At 46.0% G+C, this 14456-nt stretch overlaps 1 protein-coding gene across 17 annotated transcripts in view; it reads right to left on the bottom strand.

Annotated features, from left to right (window-relative positions):
* The window catches only part of RAB11FIP3 (RAB11 family interacting protein 3), an 87317-nt gene that overhangs the window by 33844 nt on the left and 39017 nt on the right, over positions 1–14456 (bottom strand). For 13 of the 17 annotated variants that reach the window (XM_083711099.1, XM_083711103.1, XM_083711089.1 and 10 more), the window contains one exon: positions 11913–12007. In XM_083711099.1, the coding sequence (XP_083567225.1) occupies positions 11913–12007 (95 nt within the window). The remainder of the gene's footprint in view (positions 1–11912; positions 12008–14456) is intronic. The other 4 variants (XM_083711098.1, XM_083711101.1, XM_083711105.1 and 1 more) reach the window with 1 other exon arrangement.

Genomic DNA, 14456 nt, shown 5'->3' with positions numbered 1-14456 from the left:
TACAAGGCCTTGGGTTTTCAGAGTCACAGAATATTTCTTCTCCCATTTAAAACACAAACGTAAACAGACATATCTATAGCCAGCCCTACCATTTGTCTACATTCCACTATGAACAAACCACGAGGTGTGACCAAAGTTTGTTCTTGGCTTACCACACATGGTTTGTTTGGATCAAAACAAACCAAGAGGTTGGATTCAGATGTTAGAGCGTTAAACCAGATAAATGAAGCGGGTAACTGAAATAATTGAGATCTGTGTCCTGCAGTTAGGAATGGTCCCAGGGCAGGATCCAGAAGACATGTGATGCGGCTAATCTACTCAGGCTAAGTAGATCTGATCTAGTCAGTGACTGGGAGACACAGCCTGGGAACTCTCAATGTAACAGTGCCTTGAGTTCCACAACAGAAGGACAGGTGGATAGACATGTACTAAATCTACTATATATTTTGGAAAGTTTTTTGTTCACTGCGTAGCTGGACACCTCTTAAGACATCTTATCTAAATTTATGCACAATGGGCCCTGAGATCAAGAGCAGGTTTTCATCTATGTTTGGATACAACTAGATGCCCATTTTAATCAAGATCACCAACAGAACATTTCAAAACTGCACTGCTTTTATTGTTTCTTAGAATTCCTGAGCAACTTTGGGTACAACGCTCTAGTAAATAAAAACAAAAGCCTTCAGAGTGTATTGTTTTTTGAGCCATTAAGGACAGACCCTTTCAACAAGCAAGCAAGAAACCCAGGTTACACATATCCATTTGTGTTACAATACCTTTTTTTTTTTTAAGGCAGTTATTTCTGGTGAACAGACGTCAGAATAATCTCTGGGAGAATACCGCTTATTCCCTTCTACTCCAAAGAGAATGCAAAAGCAGGCAAATTACTCCTGAAGGTCATCTTGACTCTTGACTATTAAATTTGCACACCAGGGGAAAACAAATAAATACACACCCATATCAAGTTCAGAGGAGCTTTTTCAAAAACACTGCAAAGTTCTGTATCAAGAAAGGTTAGTAAAGGAGACACCATGCGCTTAGCAGCAAGATTTTGCAAGCTTTCGTGTCACTTGCTTAAATGCCAAAGGCACACATGAGACAGGTAAACAGAGGATAATTCCAGAATTGTATTTCTCTCTAGATTTTCAGCATATGATCCTGAAGCCTTGAGCTGAAGTGTGAAAACTGATCACAGTCCCCTTAACACAGTAACATTAAACTACTTTTTTAAAGAACTGAAACCCTCTGCCAGTGTGTTTATCCATAGCCCCCGTCCCCTCCAAAAGCCAGCTCAAAACTGATAGCTCTTGTCAATGCTCCTGGTTTTTTTAGATGTTAGTCTTATATCATAGCTTTCTTTCACAGAACTTATGGTAAAGGTTCTCTCTGTTTTTCCCTCATGACCACCCTGAGGGATAGGACAGATTCCAGTCTTCCTCTACCTCAGCCCTCCAGATGTTTTTGGCCTACAACTCCCATGATCCCTAGCTAGCAGGACCAGTGGTCAGGGATGATGGGAATTGTAGTCTCAAAACATCTGGAGGGCCGAGATACTAGCCCCAAGTCAGAAAGCTGAGGTAGGTTTCCCCAGTTCCAGTTCAATACTCTAATCCAGGCACCTCCAACCTTCAGCCCTCCAGATGTTTTGGCCTACAACTCCCATGATCCCTAGCTAACAGGACCAGTGGTCAGGGATGATGGGAATTGTAGTCCAAAACATCTGGAGGGCCAAAGGTTGGGGGTGCCTGCTCTAATCAATACATTCATCCGTTTGCAACCCCACATTCAAGGGCAGCCCCACAGAGGGAGGAATGCAGTAGCTCAGCATTCATTTGACGAAGGCGTGGGTGACTGTTTCTTGGTCCCCTCCATGGGGCAGAAAAGGGGGAACTAAGTGGCTGAGGTTGGTGGGAGTTGTAGTCCAAATATCTGGAGGGCATCAGGTTGGCAAAAGCTGGTTTAAAGTCGCAGGTATACACCAGTGTTTGTGTGCATTGCACCACTGAGTGGCTTCCACCCCTCAATAGGCAAAGTAGAGAGAGTTCTAAGTTTCAGCCACTGCTTTGGAGCAAAGGCAGATATAGCCTTGCCTGGTCATTTCTGTTTCCTCCCCTCCAATTAAATATTAAACCCCCAGCCAAGATGCCAGGGAGACAGGCTCACATTCCTAACCTAGATATCCATTTACCAAAAAGCAAAGCCTTCAAAAAACTGCTGCTGCTGCAGCAAGAAAAAAAAAAAGTTAGACTGTCACTTTGGGGGGGGGGGGATCCACCTTGCCGCCTGCACCTCGCCCCCATTTTACAGCCTCAGGAAGGGCAGCTGGTTTCCAGGGCAGCTGTTGAAAAACCTTTGCAGATTCCTTGGCTAAGGAAGTTTGTTTTTTCTGTTACCAGCAGGCCTGACCTCAGCACATTCTACAGATAAATCTTTTCTGTGAATTGCCCATGCAGCGTTGAACAAATACTCAATTTGAAAGGGAGGGGGGAGAGAAAGAAGTGGCAAACCGAGCCTTGAAAACAAAAGCACATATACACAGTAAAAAATAAGATAAAGGCTCAGTCCAAGTCTGTACATTTTGCGTTCATGGTAATATCAAATACAGTAGTAACTCTTGCATTCTCTGCAAAAACAACCTGCTAACATTATAGCAGAGGTTTTTCGCCCCTTCTGTCAGCCAGTCTTTTTTAAATTATTATTTCAACGTATGGTGAAAACATTAAAGAAAATTGTCCAGTAGCACCTTAGAGACCACCTAAGTTTGTTCTGGGTGTAAGCTTTCGCGTGCATGCACACTTCTTCAGATAGCTGTACCTGTGCAAGTCTCTTTGTGAGGTTGATAAGAAAAGGTATCTGAAGAAGTGTGCAAGCACACAAAAGCTTACACCCAGAACAAACTTAGTTGGTCTTTAAGGTGCAACTGGACCATTTTCTTATTTTTTTATTTATTTCGACTGCGTCAGACCAACACTGCTGTCTACCTACCTGAATCTTCACAATAGGTTGCGAGGAAACAAACAACACCACACTGTAGTTACAAAAAGTTATATTCACAATCACAATGTATTTTTATTGCATTGTGGACAAGCTTAAGAGCAGCTATCAAGGATGCCTGCCCCAGTTACACCACAGGTTCCATTCAATGCAATAGCTCAGGTCCGGTACCCTGGCCTGTTATGTTTGCTCACACATCCTAAAGTACTGTAGAGCCCCATCTGAGTCTTAGAACACCTGTTCTTCATACAGGTTCAATCTCTGGCATCTCTGGGTGGGGCTAAGAGAGATCCATGCCTGAAACCTTAAACAGCTGCAGGTCAGTATGTAGACCAAGGGTGGCTATCCTGCAAGCCACATACAGATGCTTAAACATGTGTTTGTAGCTCAGTGCTAGAGCAGCTGTTATAGATGCAAAAGGCCCCAGGTTTGATTCCCACCATCTCCAGGTAGGGCTGGGACTGTCCACCACCTGAAACCTCATGGAGCCACTGCCGGCCAGTGTTGACAATACTGAGCTAGATGAACCAGTGGTTTGGGCTCAGTATAAGGCAGCTTCCTATGTTCCCTTATAAACCTATTCTTTCCAGACACACCCCAACCTTAACAGCGGGTGGAATTGCCTTCAGGAGACATCATTACCACTAGCTCTGATAAGATCTCCATCCTCCCCTAATTGAAAAGGACCCCAGAGTCTCTGGGAAGAACAGCCAACGGATTGGTGGTAGTAAGGGAAAGAGTGGGGGAAGCATATATAAAAAAACAACTTTCTTATGGATACTGGAAACGTCTGCACTTAACGCTTGCAGAGTAATCAAACGAAGGAGGAGATTTCATATGCACACCTTCCCGGGGTGGGGTACACCAATTAAAAAATTACAGTATTAAATGCAGCGAAAACAAAACTACAGCCAAGAGAATACGGTGGGTCCTATATAGGTAAAGAGAGAGATCAGATGTCGTAGGTAAGAGATACACAACAAAAACAACATAATGAAGGTGGCAGATGTGAGGAGGGGATCCCTCAGCTTAGGGGAGGCCACAGAGAATGCCCTCTCCCTGGCCGCTGCCCCCTCAAACCTCTGAGGACTGTAGAGCTGTAAGGTGCAAACTACTGCTGACCAAAACTTCAATCAAGAATGGGGGGAAATTATAATTTACTTGAGAGACAACTGTAAGCAGATGAAAACACTAGCAGGGTTGCAATAACACTTGTAATGTAGAAGATTCTATGAATAAACTGGAGACTCATAAATTTGGATGATAAAATAATATGCAGTTGAAAAGGTTTATACAGTATACAGGATTCATGGAGGGGAAGGTGGAAAATCTAGAGATTCAGAGCAATCTCTAAATATGGGTATGTACCGTATTTTTCACCCCATAGGACGCACCGCCCTATAGGACGCACCTAGTTTTTTTGGGGGGGGAATAAAGGGAAAAAAATATTCCCCCCCCCCAGGCACGGGGCTGGCATGGGGGAAGCCCGAGCTTCCCCCGACCCCAGTCCCCAGAACAGCCTGCTATCCGCAAGCCTAGGGAGCCTGGCGGGAAGTCGCCCTGGTCTCCCCAGGCTTGCGGACAGCTGTGCGAAGCCCCAGCGCGCTCTTCAGTGCGCCCAAGACTTCGGAATGCAGGCAGCTCTGCGCAACCCTCCGGAGCCCGGCACGGCTTGGCTGCACGGAGCCCGGAAGTGCAGGCAGCTCTGCGCAACCTTCCGAAGGCCGGCGCGGCTTGGCCCCGGGCTCCAGAGGGTTGCACAGAGCTGCGCAGACCCCGGGAGCGCAGGCAACTCTGCGCAACCCTCCGGAGGCTGGCGCGGCTTGGCGCTGGGCTCCGGAGGGTTACGCAGAGTTGCGCGGACCCCGGGAGCGTTGCGCAGAGCTTCCTGAAGCCTGTATTCGCCCCATAGGACGCACCCACATTTCCCCTTCATTTTTGGAGGGGGAAAGGTGCGTCCTATAGGGCGAACAATACGGTATTTTGCATTGTTATAACTCTACACCTGTAAAATCAAATAAAAATTATTTTTTAAAAAACCTTTGTTGATTGCTGAACGGAATATTTCATGCAAGCACCTTCCTCTATTTCCCAAACTCCGCAGGATCTACAGTGCGTTAATTCTGCAACCATTCAAAGAAATGATTTACATCGGTCGCTTGTGCTGGCCTCCCTGCTCCCCAGCCTCCCCACAGAACCGGTTTCTCTGTTGCTCAATAGATCCAAACCCTTTTCCTTCCTGGATGAGCTCAACGATACTGGGAGAGCACAAACCACCACAGAAGTACACCCTTCTTATAAAACATGCACACACACATACAAAACTCACAGGTGGAGAACGCCACGTCTTAGCAGGCTCAGGGAAAACACTGACTAGGTAAGGCTCCCTACTGATACCGAAGTGTTACGGGCGGACAGATGGACAGGCAAGTACCCCTCCCGACACAGGCTGAACTGCCTAGGAACCCACCTGAGGGGCTGAGCTAGAGCATTCCAGAGAGGACCGGAATCTGGACCATGTTAGTACCTCAGATTGGCACCGCTTTCCTCTTAAAGCCGAGGGATAATCTTTTACCTGAAGGCAGGCAAAGTTCCTACTCTGAAAAGCGAAAGTCCAACTCTGGATACGCTTATTTAGTAACACACACACCTCCCGCCTTTCTGCTGGGGGTGGGGAGGAGGCAAGAAGCGATCAGGAAGTACAAACTGGGCTGGTTTGAACAAACTGGCCCCAGCTCTCTCAACAGAGTTCCTTTTGTTCTTGAACTCCCCAGATAACAGCCTACAGGCTAATCTCCCCCCCGCCGCAGCCCACCCCCATTTCCCTGCCGGTGTTTCACTGGGAAGGCTCAATTCTTGCAACTAAATGCAGACCTCAGCCACCTTTGGACAAAGACAGCTAAGTTTTAAACTTGTGTCAAAGGAACACACCCTTTTCTAGCTCAGGAACATTTCTCTCCCCCTATATGAAAAGGGAGGGGGGGTCACCCAAAGAAACCAATTGCCAAGGGATTAAAGGTAAAGGGGGCCCCTGACCATTAGGTCCAGTCGCAGACAACTCTGGGGTTGCGGCGCTCATCTCGCTTTATTGGCCGAGGGAGCCAGTGTTTGTCCACAGACAGCTTCTGGGTCATGTGGCCAGCAGGACTAAGCCGCTTCTGGCGAACCAGAGCAGCGCACGGAAACACCGTTTACCTTCCCGCCGGAGCGATACCTATTTATCAACTTGCACTTTGATGTGCTTTTGAAATGCTAGGTTGGCAGGAGCAGGGACCAAGCAGCAGGAACTCACCTCGTCACGGGGATTCAAACCGCCGACCTTCTGATCGGGAAGTCCTAGGCTCTGTGGTTTACCCACAGCACCACCCGCATCCCTTGCCAAGGGATTAGGCATAGAAAAATGGAAGGATTTCTATGCCATCAGGTGTTACTGTGGGATTCACTGCTGCAGGAAGTCATGGTGATGGCCATGTACAGACTTTGGTGGCTTTAAATAATGGGAAGCCAATCTGTAGATGATACAGGTCAAGAACAGGGAACCTCAAGCTTGGGGGCTTCTCCATTTGCTCCCCACCAGGTCTCTCTCCATCCTTACTTCACACCCTCCTTGTGTATTTTTGCCTGGCTAGACTTTATAATTGAACTCTTATAATGCTTCTTGATTGCCTGGATCATAGAATTGTAGAGTTGGAAGGGACTCCAGGGGTCATCTAGTCCAACCCCCTGCAATGCAGGAATCTCAACTCAACCAACCTCTGCTTAAAAGCCTCCAAGGAAGGAGAGTCCACCACCTCTTGAGGGAGTCTGTTCCACTGTCCAACAGCTCTTACTGTCAGAAAGTTCTTCCTGGTGTTTAGTCGGAACCTCCTTTCTTGTACAGTGGTACGTCGGGTTAAAAACTTAATTCGTTCTGGAGGTCTGTTCTTAACCTGAAACTGTTCTTAACCTGAAGCACCACTTTAGCTAATGGGGCCTCCTGCTGGTGCTGCTGCTGCCGTGCTGCCGCTGCACAATTTTCTGTTCTCAACCTGAAGCAAGGTTCTTAACCCAAGGTAATATTTCTGGATTAGCAGAGTCTGTAACCTAAAGCATCTGTAACCTGAAGCATCTGTAACCCGAGGTATCACTGTATCTTGAAGCCACTGGTTTGAGTCCCATCCCCCGGAGCCGGAGAAAACAAGCTTGCTCCTTCCATGTAACAGCCCTTAAGATATTTGAATATGGCTATCGTATCTCTTCTCAATCTCCTCTTCTCCAGCCTAAACATACCCAGCTCCCTCAACTGTTCCTCATAAGGCTCGGTTCCTAGACCCTTTATCACCTTGCTTGCCCTCCTCTGCACACCTTCCAGCTTGTCAATATCCTCCTTAAATTATGGTGCCCAGAATGGAGGATAGATGGATCCCTGGGTGTGGGTGTGCAGAAACAAGCCTACTGCACAGAGGTAAAATTAGCTTCCATGGCCCCACCCACTTTTGTCTCTGGCCCCACCCACAACTTATAGGTCTATCTCCTGAAGCTAGGCATGGTTGCTAAGCCGAGCCACAATATCTAGAATCACTGTACCTCAGAGTAACAGATGCTGGGGACACAGAAGAGCTCCCAGAGCTTTCTGGTTGGCCATTACTGCCGTATGTGATGGGGTTAATCAAGGACAGCCCCACCCAGATATCTAGGGCGTAACCTTGTTTATCTAGAAGTAATTGGTGATGCTACAGTAGGTCCAAGATTTATGGGGCTGTGTGCAACAGCAGATTTCACACGTGAAATGCAGATTTCACGAAAAAAGCACATGACTAATGTGCATGGTTGAGCTCTCTCTCTCGCTCCCTTTCTCCCTCCCCCCACAAAAAAAAATGTTTTCACAGAAAGTATGCTGTGCCCCAGAGGAAGCAATGTCCAAGCTTAAGGAGATAAAGGGATTCAGTCAACTTCAGCCACCTGACATTCCTCACATCACTGAGCACACAGGAACATAGTCCTTAAGTAATCATTGGCAAAAGGCAACAAAAGACAAGTTGCGATTAGAAGGCGGCTCTCCTTCAGCCCCAGAATGAGCAGAGCTGCTCTAAATCAAGACTGACAGGCAGACGAGCCAAGACTCCATATAGCCAGTGCAGTGGCTGGACAAGTTCATGAGAGACAAAAGCACTATAGTAGATGAAAAGTGTCAAGAATGGTAGTGTCCACTATGGTAGCAGAAAGGATCTGGTTTTGCCCAGGCATTTGAAGAAACTGTGATTTTTAAACTGATGTGATTTATGAGTTTTGGGGCTAGGCACACACACACACACACACACACACACACACACACACGATGCAGCACTCAGAGCATCTGACGGGAGCCATAGATTGGCAAAAATCTCCTCCTGCATCTCAAGAAACCTTGTTTGTAACTTTCATGCCAAACTGTGTGAAGTCAAGCCAAAGTCCTGCCAAATGGGGGGGGGGGGAGTATCTTCACATTAGCAGAGTTAGGACCTGCCATGCCAAAAATCAAGCAAAGTCACATTCCGGCCAGCCACCTTGATTCAAAATGGTGCCCAGCATCCCAGCATCGACAAAGACTGCCACCTCGGGAACCTCTGTGTGCTAATATCTCAAGAGGTGTCCAAGCCCACAGTGGACAAACGGACAGATAGACAAACCACTTTCCAAAAGTATAGCAGATTATTGAAGCATATCCTCTACGGCTGGCCATGGTTTCGCTTTTATGCTGAAGAGTTCTGCATCAGATGTTCCACTGCTTTACACATCATTCAATTCGTAGGCTGTCTGAATGTGTGGCAAATTCCTTTCTGAGAGCCTGCAGTTGGCACTAGTGGATAGCTGAACTTTGCTGTTTCCTTCTAGAACACTTTAATCCTGTTCTACATACTTTAACGGCTTCTTTTTTAATGGCTGACTTTCTAAGCATTTCCCTGCCCTGTAGAAGCTGGGGATTGAACTTGGAACCCTCCTGCAGTGGCAGCTGTTCTGCCACTGTGCTATGGGTCCTCTTCATTTTAATTCAGAATCAAGATGGTCTTACTGGACCGCAGGTCTAGTAACCAGCACTATCACTGTCATTAGTATTAATTTATATACTGCTTAGCAGCCAGCAAGGCTTCTAAGCACTTTACAAGTATAAAGTATACTTGTGCACAAGCATAAATGGCAGGTTGAATGAAGGGTATTCATAGTTAATAGAACAAAAGTGAGCTTTACAGGACTCCGGTGCTTTCCACTCATTATACACAAATCCTTCACTTTCAATGATCTAATACAAGCTCTCAATAATATAATACAATACAGCCTCTTTCAGTCTATTCCCAAGTCAGTCCAGCACAATTACGCCACTTCTCATATTTCCACCAACACTCATTTTGTCCGATCTTGGTTCAAGTTATGTTTTTGACCACACCTTGAATGCCGGTCTTACAACTATGTTCCACAAATAAAGGGATTTTTGTTTTTTCTGCTATTCCGTTTTTGAATGCATTTTAAGATTATCACCCAAGTGTATTATATTGGTCGGTCAGCAGAGGGCAGCGTTGCCAACTCAGAGAGAGAGAGAGAGAGAGAGAGAGAGAGAGAGAGAGAGAGAAGGAAGAGGTTTGTTTATTTATTTTCATTTATTCTTTAATATGAGAAATGCATGCTCTCTTATGGTTTTGGCAACTTGCTTTGGGGGTGGGGAGAATAACAAATGATCTATGCCTGGCTAAAAGAACAAAATATAAAGACTCTTTTGTGGCACATTGGCACTGTTTTATTGTTTGGAGATTAAATACAAAAGCATCTCCTGTAAGCATTCTGGCTGCTATGAATATTGTGGGCCTGAATTTGGATACTTTCGGAAAGACTGCACCATCGGATTGATGTTTTTGATTTCTTTTTTTTATTTCACTTTACACTCTCCTTGTCCTGTCAACAAAATGAAAGGGGGATTATTCTGAACTATTAAACAGCTACTAATAAAAATGTATTTTTAAAAAATTAAAAGGGGGGACGGGAGAATAAAAAGCAAGGGCCTCATCTCTTGTGGCAACCGCCAACTCGCAAGGAGCAATGGCCACACTAAAGTTGCATCACTGCCACTAGGCCTCACTTCAACATTGTCTTTGGGCAGAAGCAGCTTCCAGCCAAGCCCTGATCTTGTAACTGGAGAGTCTGAGGGACAGGAGAGAACCTCTGTTTGAACCTTCTCAAGTGTCATTAGGAGAAAACAAAGCCAGATGGATTTAGCTGCCAGTCACTCTGCCTGACCGTGGGATGTATTTGCAGAGGCGGCAAGATCTGAGTGGAGATGAAAGGGGGGCAGGGAGTAGAGCCATATGACCTGTATGCAGTTTTAAAATGCCTAAGGGCACGACCTCAGGGAAATAAATTGGGTTTGAAAAAATGTAGTTGTCACATTCCCCCACCCCCATTTGCCGGTTACACTGTTCTTTTGAATGGAGTGGAAAGCTCACAATTTGCAGCAACCCAGTAGCCACAGGCTTCAACATCCCTGCACCCTGATCTGCCCCAGGCAAATGACTAGCATGAAACGGAGCACTCATGTCATCAAGACAGGCCGACAGACATATATTTCAATCCTCCTGCAAAGCTTCCTTAATGCATAACCAAAGGAAGAGGTGGGGGAAATTCATGTTGGAGACAAGGCCTGACACTGGATAAAGTGAGGCAAGCCTGCATAAAGATTTGTGCTTCCCCAGTCTTTCATGCTTGCAATACTCACCTCTGAACCTGCAGACTAGAGGAAGGAGAATTAAACAAATGCTACACCAAGAAATCAAGGCCACCAGTTCCTGCCCATTTATCAAGAAAAGCAAAATGGGCCATGCTAACTAGTTTCAAGCAGTTGGTATATACTGTATTTTTTCGCTCTATAGGACGCACTGGACGATAAGACGCACCTAGTTTGGGGGAGGGGATGAAACAAAAAAAAAATCTGAACCCCAGAAGCCAGAACAGCAAGAGGGATCTGGCTTCGGGGACAGCCTTTGAAGCCTCCGCAGGGCAGCGGGGTGAAGGCACCCCACTGCCCTGCGGAGGCTTTGCACTGCCATCCCCAAGCTACAACAGAGAGACGGAGCGCTCCCTGTTCTGGCTTTGGGCTTAGCTGCGCAGCCTGCATTCGCTCCATAAGACGCACACACATTTCCCCTTACATTTTAGAAGGGAAAAGTGTGTCCTATAGAGCGAAAAATACGGTACTTCTGGTCTCCATCCAGGCCTGCACACAGATGGATGCTTCTTTGCAAAAAGCCTTCTTAAGAAAATACATGTGGCAAGAGTGGAGGGCGGTGGGTGTGAGAGATCCCGTAAACGGTGGCGCATGGCACTGCCACCTTGCAAGGCTGCCAAGAAAGGCCTCACAGATTAAGAATGCCACATATCCTCATCAGCTGGTGAATTCTTTTTTAAAGTCCTCACGACAATCCACCAGCATTTTAGGGCATTTCATTTTTGCAAAGCAATTTTCTGCAATTTAAAAAAAAAATTCTGCAATTTTTGCAAAGCAATTTTCTGCAATTTAAAAAATAATAATGTTATTTTCACAAAACAAATGCACACTGTAGTATATGCATTGTTGCACAGATAACTTGGCTGGAGACCTGCATTGCAAAATTTAGAAAGGAGCAAATTTTGAAGGATAAAAGGTAAGTTTGCCTTTAAACTGAATGGCATTTCCCCCCATCCCTAGCTGAGACCCATGACCATGTGGCCTGGTTTAAGGTGGGTTGCCACAGCAGCATTCCCAGCAGGTAACAAATTGATGAATTAAGCAACAGGGTCCCCAAATACATGTTTGGATTTAAGGCCAGTCTTCTGGGCCTGAAAAGGCTGGAGACGGCTGCTGTAAAGACTCAAACCCTATACAGGCCTTAGTCACTAGGGGCAAGCAAAAGGCTTTGCGTTCAGACACTCACCTCAAATGCGACAAAGTCATCAAACTCATCGGGACAGGCAGATGGTGGTTCATCATGGGCATATCCCATAGTGCAGAGCTGGCTGTCAGGAACTGCTGAAAGGGGGTGAAAACACACACACAGCAAAATATTATTACAGGAGGGAAAGGCAGTTGTTGTTTTTTTTAAAAAAGCAACGTTCAGGGGTTGGAACGCTCCTCCAGTGAAGTCTCAAGCAGCAGGAGAAGCGTCAGGAGATGAATGCAAAGGACATTCTGTAAGCCCAAAGCTTCCACCCACAGAGGAGGGTGTCCACCAGGGGTGCCCGCTTAAATAAAATATTGGGGGGTTCTAGGTAAGCCCTACCCTGCATAATTGATCAAATGACGTGGCACACACAAACCATTTGAATGGGAATTCCCTTCAAGTCAGGGGGGTGGCCCCCTCAATTATTTTAGGGGGGACGAAGGGACCTTGGCCCCTAGGCTCCTCTGATGCCTGCTGTGCCTCTCTCCTTGCCTTTATCTCCTCTTCCAGTGGGGAAAACCATGTTGCATCTCTAGGTGAGGTGAGCTGCAATGTTCAATCCCTGCTGATACAGAGATGGAGCAGCCCGCTATTATGAGATAATTGCTTGAAAATATCGTTTGCTTCTCGCTGGAGTAAAATAAATTGTATTTAATTGAAAATACGTAAAGGGTTGTATTAAACACTAGGCATACTCAGGGGTAGAAATTTGTTGGAGCCAATGCAAAAATAATATTCTAGCAAGAGATATAAAGGTAAAGGTAAAGGTACCCCTGCCCGTACGGGCCAGTCTTGACAGACTCTGGGGTTGTGCGCCCATCTCACTTAAGAGGCCAGGGGCCAGCGCTGTCCGGAGACACTTCCGGGTCACGTGGCCAGCGTGACATCGCTGCTCTGGCGAGCCAGAGCCGCACACGGAAACGCCGTTTACCTTCCCGCTGGTAAGCGGTCCCTATTTATCTACTTGCACCCGGAGGTGCTTTCGAACTGCTAGGTTGGCAGGCGCTGGGACCGAGCAGCGGGAGCGCACCCCGCCGCAGGGATTCGAACTGCCGACCTTTCGATCGGCAAGTCCTAGGCGCTGAGGCTTTAACCCACAGCGCCACCTGCGTCCCTCAGCAAGAGATATAAGCTGACTCAAATATTAAAAGAAAAAGAGACATATAGAATCTTGACACATCTGAAGGTGAAAAGGGGCTTTGCTTCTTGAACAAATGTTGCTTTAACACAGCATTCCTCAACTTAGTCGTGAAAAACACCTGGAGGGCACCCCGACACCTTCAACTCTCAAGATACCAAAATCCAAGAGATATTGATTACCGTAGGCACACAAATACAGAATTTACAATGCATGTTCCAAGAGGAGGTCAAAAAGGCCATTTAAGATTTTGGTCAGATTCCAAAAGCTGAGCTCAGGAAAATCTCTTTTTTTAAAAAAAAATAAATATTTGCAGATAAGTTTAAAGAAACAAACTTTTAAGTTTTAAAATCTTGTGGCTGTATGTTAAAAGCAACAAGTTAGTGGTCAAATCTAAGATGTCCATACCCAGAAATCTAACATAGTTGGAAGTGTGGTGTGGTGATGTTTTGGGGATGCAAATTCAAATTAGACTATAGAAAATTATAATTTTATGTCAAAAATAAGAAAATTGCAAAATTTCACAGTGTGGTCAAAGGCAACTGAAAATGCATTTGTTAAATATAATTCACTTTGAAAAGGTAAGAAAATAGTTATAACAGTGGATAGAAAATATTCATAATCTACCATTAGAGTGGGCATAGAGAATGTATCAATTTGCTGCTACCACACTGACCCTGGCAGATAAAAACATAGGTAAACGGCATTTCCGTGCGCTCTGGCACTCGTCACGGTGTTCCATTGCTCCAGAAGCGGTTTAGTCATGCTGGTTACACGACCTGGAAAGCTGTCAACAGTATCTTGCTTGAGAATCTTCCCGTCGTCCCGTCCCCCCCACAACCCCATGAAAACATTTTTCTACCTATACGTGGCGCTTCCCTACCCTGGGATTACAAATTTGTTCATGCAATAGTTTTCCTCCGCAAAAGCAACACAAGTGAAAAAGTTCCTAGAGGAAAAACCATGTTTACATTACAAGGTTACTCTTCGCCATTTTAGAAACATAGGAGGCTGTCTTGCACTTTGTCAGACCCAATCTCAGTACAGTGGTACCTTGGGTTACGAACTTAATTCGTTCTGGAGGTCCGTTCTTAACCTGAAACTGTTCTTTAGCTAATGGGGTCTCCCGCTGCCGCCGCACCGCCCAAGCACGATTTCTGTTCTCATCCCGAAGAAAAGTTCTTAACCTGAGGTACTATTTCTGGGTTAGCGGAGTCTGTAACCTGAAGCGTCTGTAACCCGAGGTATTGCCTACACCAGGCTTCCTCAACCTCGGCCCTCCAGATGTTTTGAGACTACAATTCCCTTCATCCCTGACCACTGGTCCTGCTAGCTAGGGATTATGGGAGTTGTAGGCCAAAAAACATCTGGAGGGCCGAGGTGGAGGAAGCCTGGCCTAC

The sequence above is a fragment of the Podarcis gaigeae genome (genome assembly GCF_964106915.1).
Source record: "Podarcis gaigeae genome assembly, chromosome: 14".
Classification (NCBI taxonomy): Eukaryota; Metazoa; Chordata; class Lepidosauria; order Squamata; family Lacertidae; genus Podarcis; species Podarcis gaigeae.
This window is presented reverse-complemented; position numbering and strand designations above follow the sequence as displayed.